Source organism: Dendropsophus ebraccatus, chromosome 7, assembly GCF_027789765.1.
Source record: "Dendropsophus ebraccatus isolate aDenEbr1 chromosome 7, aDenEbr1.pat, whole genome shotgun sequence".
Taxonomy (NCBI): domain Eukaryota; kingdom Metazoa; phylum Chordata; class Amphibia; order Anura; family Hylidae; genus Dendropsophus; species Dendropsophus ebraccatus.
The window spans coordinates 148,321,738-148,330,160 of NC_091460.1; the positions used below are offsets into that span (position 1 = coordinate 148,321,738).

The 8,423-nt window shown below is 52.2% G+C and overlaps 1 protein-coding gene across 1 annotated transcript; it reads left to right on the forward strand.

Moving 5' to 3' along the window:
* Window positions 1-2,746: 2,746 nt before the first annotated feature.
* Window positions 2,747-7,418, forward strand: LOC138797912 (uncharacterized). Its single transcript, XM_069978714.1, has 2 exons — window positions 2,747-3,519; window positions 5,863-7,418. The coding sequence occupies exons 1-2, from the start codon at window positions 2,868-2,870 to the stop codon at window positions 6,822-6,824; spliced, it is 1,614 nt and encodes a 537-aa protein (XP_069834815.1). The 5' UTR covers window positions 2,747-2,867; the 3' UTR covers window positions 6,825-7,418.
* Window positions 7,419-8,423: the final 1,005 nt, after the last annotated feature.

Here is an 8,423-nt window from a genome sequence, read left to right on the forward strand (position 1 = left end):
GACAGACCCGCACCTCCAGTAATGTGACTGCAGCCTGTGAGACAGACCCTGCATCTCCAGTAATGTGACTGCAGCCTGTGAGACAGACCCTGCACCTCCAGTAATGTGACTGCAGCCTGTGAGACAGACCCCGCCCCTCCAGTAATGTGACTGCAGCCTGTGAGACAGACCCTGCACCTCCAGTAATGTGACTGCAGCCTGTGAGACAGACCCTGCACCTCCAGTAATGTGACTACAGCCTGTGAGACAGACCCTGCACCTCCAGTAATGTGACTGCAGCCTGTGAGACAGACCCTGCACCTCCAGTAATGTGACTGCAGTATATGAGACAGACCCCGCACCTCCAGTAATGTGACTGCAGTATATGAGACAGACCCTGCACCTCCAGTAATGTGACTACAGCCTGTGAGACAGACCCTGCACCTCCAGTAATGTGACTGCAGCCTGTGAGACAGACCCTGCACCTCCAGTAATGTGACTGCAGCCTGTGAGACAGACCCTGCACCTCCAGTAATGTGACTGCAGCCTGTGAGACAGACCCTGCACCTCCAGTAATGTGACTGCAGCCTGTGAGACAGACCCTGCACCTCCAGTAATGTGACTACAGCCTGTGAGACAGACCCTGCACCTCCAGTAATGTGACTGCAGCCTGTGAGACAGACCCTGCACCTCCAGTAATGTGACTGCAGTATATGAGACAGACCCCGCACCTCCAGTAATGTGACTGCAGCCTGTGAGACAGACCCCGCACCTCCAGTAATGTGACTGCAGTATATGAGACAGACCCCGCACCTCCAGTAATGTGACTGCAGCCTGTGAGACAAACCCTGCACCTCCAGTAATGTGACTGCAGCCTGTGAGACAGACCCTGCACCTCCAGTAATGTGACTGCAGCCTGTGAGACAGACCCTGCACCTCCAGTAATGTGACTGCAGCCTGTGAGACAGACCCTGCACCTCCAGTAATGTGACTGCAGCCTGTGAGACAGACCCTGCACCTCCAGTAATGTGACTGCAGCCTGTGAGACAGACCCCGCCCCTCCAGTAATGTGACTGCAGCCTGTGAGACAGACCCTGCACCTCCAGTAATGTGACTGCAGCCTGTGAGACAGACCCTGCACCTCCAGTAATGTGACTGCAGCCTGTGAGACAGACCCTGCACCTCCAGTAATGTGACTGCAGCCTGTTAGACGGACCCTGCACCTCCAGTAATGTGACTGCAGCCTGTGAGACAGACCCTGCACCTCCAGTAATGTGACTGCAGCCTGTGAGACAGACCCTGCAGCTCCAGTAATGTGACTGCAGCCTGTGAGACAGACCCTGCAGCTCCAGTAATGTGACTGCAGCCTGTGAGACAGACCCTGCACCTCCAGTAATGTGACTGCAGCCTGTGAGACAGACCCTGCACCTTCAGTAATGTGACTGCAGCCTGTGAGACAGACCCTGCACCTCCAGTAATGTGACTGCAGCCTGTTAGACGGACCCTGCACCTCCAGTAATGTGACTGCAGCCTGTGAGACAGACCCTGCACCTCCAGTAATGTGACTGCAGCCTGTGAGACAGACCCTGCACCTCCAGTAATGTGACTGCAGCCTGTGAGACAGACCCCGCACCTCCAGTAATGTGACTGCAGCCTGTGAGACAGACCCTGCAGCTCCAGTAATGTGACTGCAGCCTGTGAGACAGACCCTGCAGCTCCAGTAATGTGACTGCAGCCTGTGAGACAGACCCTGCAGCTCCAGTAATGTGACTGCAGCCTGTGAGACAGACCCTGCAGCTCCAGTAATGTGACTGCAGCCTGTGAGACAGACCCTGCACCTCCAGTAATGTGACTGCAGCCTGTGAGACAGACAGCCTTTTTATGGTATACTTGTTCATATAGACCTGGTGATTTAAAGCAAATGGCTGCAATTTGAACATAAAGATGTCTTTCTGCCAGCGTACACTTATGTTGCTGCACACTTTATGCTGGGAGCCGAGTATCTGACATCAGCAGGGATAGCCGGAAGACATCTTGCAACTGTTACATGGGCATCGGGAATTTCACGGGAATGGAGCAGGTGAGCGAGCTCTATGATATGACATATGACAAGCAGCACAAGCACAATATTATACCAGTGAGAAATGGCCATTTGTATTTCTTTGCTTACATATCCATACACTGCCCTGAAATGCCTGCCAGCAGCAATGTGTGATGTTGGAGGCATACATGCGTTTAGCATGGGTGCCCAGGGACTGATAATGGATGTCGATAGGCTAGTTAGCAGATGCAGGGCTTAGATGGTTTCTTCCTCTAGTTTTCCTCCTCCCCCTCCTCTTTGTCGGGCAGATGGTATCTCCGGGACAACCCCCCCTATAATCACATGATGGTAGCTGGCCAATGGGAGCCAGATAGAGGACATAATACCCCTTCCTATAGCTTACCTCTTCCTCTTGGTGATCCGGTAGCAAGCAGGACACACGCTCCCTTGCTGTCCGTTGCTCCAGAGAAATGGCCGAAGATCAGCTGCTGCAGGTTATCAGGGCCCGTCTACATTCTGACCAGGGCCTCCTGAGCCGGCTGATGGCCGTCTTAACCCCTTCCCCTGCCTCCGGTAATTTATCCCGCTCGGATGATCTTTATGCCACAGGTACTGTCCCCCCCCTTTCCCAGGTGAGCACAGGGAGCCGTCGGTCCGCGCGAGTGTCGCGGCCGCCGACCAGGCTCAGCCCAGGCTCAGCCCAGGCTCTGCCCCCTCTGTATCTGCTTGCCGCAGCTATTCCCGTCCTCCTCTCCCCTGCTCGTTGTCCCGCCCCCGAACCGGAAGTGACGCGGCCGCGTCTTCCGGTGCGCCGCGCGCCAGCGTCATTCCCGCGCCATCCGCAGACATGGGAGCACAAGCCGGCCGTTCTTCCTCCCCTGACCGCTCGGATACCCCTCCGCCTCCCCTGCCAGTAATGGCGCCGGGTCAGTCGGGCCCTTCTGCTGCCCCCCCTGTTGCTTCCTCCAGTGTGGGATCTGCAGCGTTTTTTCAACCCCCTACCTCCCATAGCCCTCCTACTGCTCCTGTGTCATCACAGCAACCTGGGTTTACCGCTCCTGCTCCCACTACCTCTCAGGTTGCCTCTATGGAGGACAAGCATGCTGACAGTCCTCATAAGTCCTCTCATAGGCACAGGCATAGATCTAGATCCTCTCATAGGCCTAGCCATAGACCCAGATCATCCTCTTCCTCCCAAGACTCTGGTAGCCGCAGTCACAGAAGCTCTAGGAGGCGACGTTCTCGCCATTATTCCCGGTCATCTCGTCGTTCCAGGCATTCCCGTTGGCGATCCCCGTCTTCTTCAGAATGGTCCTCCGGCGACACTGGCCGGTCCCGCACCCGTATGAGGCTGGAGCCTCCGTCGCCCAGGACATCCTGCCTGGTTCCTCAGGATGACCCCCCTATTGTTCCTTCTGCGCCTGTTGCTCCCCCCACTCCTCTCCCTGTTCCTGCTGCTCCTTTCCTGCCTGCTCCGCCTCCTCAGCCAGCTGCTACGGGTGAGTCTCAGCAAACTGCTGCGGGTGATTTTAACTATGCTGATGCTTGGGGGGCGGGTTCCGGGGATGTTTTACGGTTGGTTAAATCATTGCTAGACAAAGTTACTCCACACGCGGGTACTGCCCCTCAGGTACAGTCTGCTCCCGCCACTGCAAAAGTGGTACGCCCTCCAGTTAGCGCACAAAAGGATGTTTTCTTTTGTGGGGTAAGCCCATTGGGCACTCATGTAGATCTAGAAGTGAAGGAGAAGATCTGGGGTAACCAGTATATAGATATATGGTCACTTATATCTGTGGATCAATTCACTATTGATAAAGAGAGACGTCTCCCTGACGCCAGGCCTTATGACCGCAGGCCCAAGCCTGCAAAAACAATGAATAATTGGCTGCAAGCCTTTATGGTTTTAGGATGCGTCATGGGTCAGAGGCACCCTGAACGCTGTCAAGAGCTATTCACATATTTTGACACGATCTACACAGCGTACAAATCACATGGGGGTTCGGCGTGGTGGCGCTACGATGAAGAATTCCGGCGGCGGTTAAGTCTCCAGCCCGATATCGGCTGGGGAGTTAAAGCCACGGATGTTTGGTTACGTTTGATGACCGCGCCACAACGTCCTTCACCCTTTCAATCGGGGGCCACTGCATCAGGGGCAGCTGTCCAGGGAGCAGTGGCCGTGCGCAGACCAGGAGCGTGCTGGTTATTTAACGAAGGGCATTGTAGATTTGCTGGATTATGTAAATATCGACACGAATGCTCATCGTGCGGAGGTAGTCACACTGCCATCCGTTGTAAGTCACAAGCTACAAAATCTACGCGGGCAGGTACTAGTGACGCAAAGGACTCCGGTGAGCGCAACCGCGATGGAGCCTTGGCTAAAACAATACCCCAATAAGGAGGAAGCAGCGCAATTGCGGGACGGCTTCACCTATGGCTTCTTTATCCCTTTCATTCTTAGCAGAACTACCCTGTTTGCGGAAAACCTTAAATCAGTAACTGACCGTCCGCATGTTCTTCGGGACAAATTAGCAAAAGAAGTGTCCCTAGGCAGAATAGAAGGCCCCTTTTCTTCTCCGCCCTTCTCTAATTTAAGAGTCTCTCCCTTAGGTGTGGTTCCCAAAAAAGAACATGGGAAATTCCGCCTTATTCACCACCTTTCGTATCCAAAAGGTATGTCGGTGAATGATGGCATCTCGCAGGATGATGCATCGGTGTCGTATGTCTCATTTGACAGAGCGGTTATGTTGGTGAGACAGGCGGGGCCTGGTGCATTGATGGCGAAATCTGATATTGAATCGGCCTTCCGTCTTCTTCCGGTCCATCCGGATTGCTACCACCTCCTCGGTTGTCACTTTGAAGGAAAGTACTATTATGACACCTGTCTACCTATGGGTTGTTCCATATCTTGCCATTATTTCGAGATGTTCAGTTCTTTCCTCGAATGGGTGGTAAGATGTGAAACGGGTTCCACGGCCATCTTGCATTATTTAGACGACTTCCTCTTTGTGGCACCTGGAGGTAGTACTCAATGTATGTATCTCCTTAATTCTTTTCGTTTCCTTATGAAGCGTTTAGGAGTTCCGGTGTCAGAGGAGAAGACGGAGGGCCCCAGCACCGTCTTATCTTTTCTAGGTATAGAAATTGACTCGTTAGAGATGGTATTCAGACTTCCCCATGATAAACTGTTTCGGCTTTCACAACTGATTGAGGGGTTTTGTGCTGTTGACAAAGTGACACTACGACAAATGCAATCTATGCTAGGGCTGTTAGTTTTTGCCTGCCGAGTGATGCCGATGGGCAGGGTTTTTTCCCGGCGCCTATCGTTGTCAACTCGGGGGATCAGAGCTCCAGGACATCGCATTCGGCTCAACAAGCAGCTGAAATGCGATCTGCAAGTGTGGAGATCGTTTCTCGTTTCCTACAATGGACGAACATGTCTCAGGAGGGTTGAATGCAGCAACAGTGAACTAGAGCTTTTTACAGACGCCTCAGGTGCCTGTGGCTTCGGGGCAATTTTTCAAAAGTCATGGTGTTTTTCATCCTGGCCGGAGCATTGGGAACCACTGTTATGCAAGAATTTAACCCTCCTGGAACTTTTTCCCATTGTGGTTGCTATAGAGATTTGGGGTTCGCAATTCAGTAATCGTCACATATGCTTTTGGACGGATAACTTGGGGGTTGTATACTCGATAAATCGGCTTTCTTCCTCTTCGCTCCCTGTTCTGTCCTTGTTGCGCCATATGGTATTACGCTGTTTGGAATTGAACATCCACTTCCGGGCCCGGCATGTCCCAGGTAAGGAAAATGTTCTTGCTGATGCCCTTTCTCGCTGTCATTGGCAGGAATTTCGGGAGCTGTTACCGGAAGCGGATATCCATGGCCATTCATGCCCTTCACATCTATGGGAGCTGGTGGACAGCGCTTGATGTCCCTCGTTAGTTCCTCCGTAACCCCGCCCACTTGGCAGAGACACGGTAAGGCCTGGAAGGCGTGGCTACAGGTGGCCGGTTCTCGAGATGTTTCTTCTAATGATGACATCAGGTTGACGGTTACGCTTGAGTATTTCCTGCAGTTGCGCGACGCAAAAGTTTCTAGCTCGGTGGCGCTGCGCTCGCTTTCCGGTGTAGCCTTTTTTCTAAAGTTGCACGGTTGGCCAGATAATACGAAGCATTTCCTTTTTAGACAGGCTCTGAAAGGCTGGAAAAAGGAACATGTGCGGCGGGAAGCCAGGCGCCCAGTATCTTATAAGTTGCTAGCGCGTATAGTAGAGGCGTGTAGTCACGTCTGCTCGTCAACCTTCGAGGAGCATCTTTTTGCGGCCTGTTTCTGCACGGCATTTTTCGGGGCCTTGCGGATTGGGGAACTTCTTCCCCCTTCTAAATTAAAACCAGGGGGTCTTCTTTGTGATGATGTCCTGGTTTCCAACGGATCTTTACGTTTGCGCTTGCGTGTTTCCAAAACGGATCAATATCGAAAGGGTGTGTGGATACCCATACAAGGTGTGCAGGGCTCAGTTTGCCCAGTGCGGTGTGTGGCGGCATATTCAGCTATCCGGCCACAAGCCCATAATTTTTTCGTCCATGCGGACTCCACTCCTGTTACGAGATTTCAATTCATCTCGGTTTTTCGCCGATGTTTGTCGGCCATTGGAATCCCCCCTGGCGATTTTTCTTCTCACTCTTTTCGGATCGGCGCGGCAACGGAAGCAGCCAGGGCTGGTTTATCGGAGGTCGAAGTGCAGCGTATTGGCCGCTGGCGTTCATCATGTTTTGCTGGTTATGTGCGCCCGGATTTGTTATTGTGAATTAACACATTTCTCTTTTAGGTCATGTGAGACCCGAGATATGGATTCTGGGCCATTCCTACATTGCTCGGGCGGCACAGAGAGCGGAATGTCGACCTGTAGGCCGTGATTTGGGGTTCCGAGGGCTGAACGTCCATTGGCGGGGTATCGGTGGTCTGAGGTGGCCACAGGTGTTGCCGGAGGTCATTGACATCAGCTCCAGAGTAGCGGGCCCAGTAATTCTAGTGCTACACGTGGGGGGAAATGATCTCTGCTCCATAAGAATGGCCGAGTTGCTGACACTCATGAGGGCCGACATTGATCGTTTTTCTTCGTTCTTTTCCGATTTCGTAGTGGTGTGGTCAGAGATCATTTCCCGTGCGGTGTGGCAAGGGGCACGGGATGCCGCAGCTGTCGAAAGGTCCCGCAGGTCCATTAATTCCCGGGTGTCCCGTTTCGTTAGGTCACGATCTTGGGTAGTGGTGAGACACCGTCAGCTAGAAGGGGAGAATGGCGGCCTCATGAGGCCTGACGGAGTACATCTTAATGATATAGGCTCTGATATTTTTATCTCTGGCATACAGGACGGTATTGAACAGGCCTTATATTTGCTGGGCGGGGGTCGGTGCCCTATAGGTGTATAATGGCTCCTCCGTGGCGGTTTCGAGATTAAAAGGTGGTGATTATGGAGCCTGGAAGTTCGATGTGCCCGCTGGGAGTCCAGCGGCCGGCACTCCGCGTCCAGCCTGGGTATCAGTTCTCCACGTTGGAGAGAGTTTTACAATACAAGAGTTTTATAATAACAAAATAAATGCTGTGGCCGACCCTCGTCCAGCAAAAGTTTAATGTTGTGGTGTTTTTATTTAATATAGCCAGCAATCTGCACTGGGAATAGGGGTGTTTGGTTACCTGTTAGCAGTCTTGGAGGCATACATGCGTTTAGCATGGGTGCCCAGGGACTGATAATGGATGTCGATAGGCTAGTTAGCAGATGCAGGGCTTAGATGGTTTCTTCCTCTAGTTTTCCTCCTCCCCCTCCTCTTTGTCGGGCAGATGGTATCTCCGGGACAACCCCCCCTATAATCACATGATGGTAGCTGGCCAATGGGAGCCAGATAGAGGACATAATACCCCTTCCTATAGCTTACCTCTTCCTCTTGGTGATCCGGTAGCAAGCAGGACACACGCTCCCTTGCTGTCCCTCCCTCCCTCCCTATTAAAAAAAAAAAAAAAAAAATGAATAAAAATGATATTTTGACCATGGTTGTGTGTTGAAACGCACTTTCTGGATGTTATGGATAAATGTTTGTTAATACCGGTTTCTTTAAGTCACAGCAGGCGGTTTCGAGATTAAAAGGTGGTGATTATGGAGCCTGGAAGTTCGATGTGCCCGCTGGGAGTCCAGCGGCCGGCACTCCGCGTCCAGCCTGGGTATCAGTTCTCCACGTTGGAGAGAGTTTTACAATACAAGAGTTTTATAATAACAAAATAAATGCTGTGGCCGACCCTCGTCCAGCAAAAGTTTAATGTTGTGGTGTTTTTATTTAATATAGCCAGCAATCTGCACTGGGAATAGGGGTGTTTGGTTACCTGTTAGCAGTCTCAGGGGACGTACTAACA

Excerpts from the sequence above, each read along its gene's own strand:
- LOC138797912 (XM_069978714.1), top strand. The coding sequence starts at position 2,868 with ATGGGAGCACAAGCCGGCCGTTCTTCCTCCCCTGACCGCTCGGATACC. Across the intron at positions 3,520-5,862 it reads TCCTCAGCCAGCTGCTACGG|GAATTTCGGGAGCTGTTACC; the intron begins GTGAGTCTCAGC and ends TGTCATTGGCAG.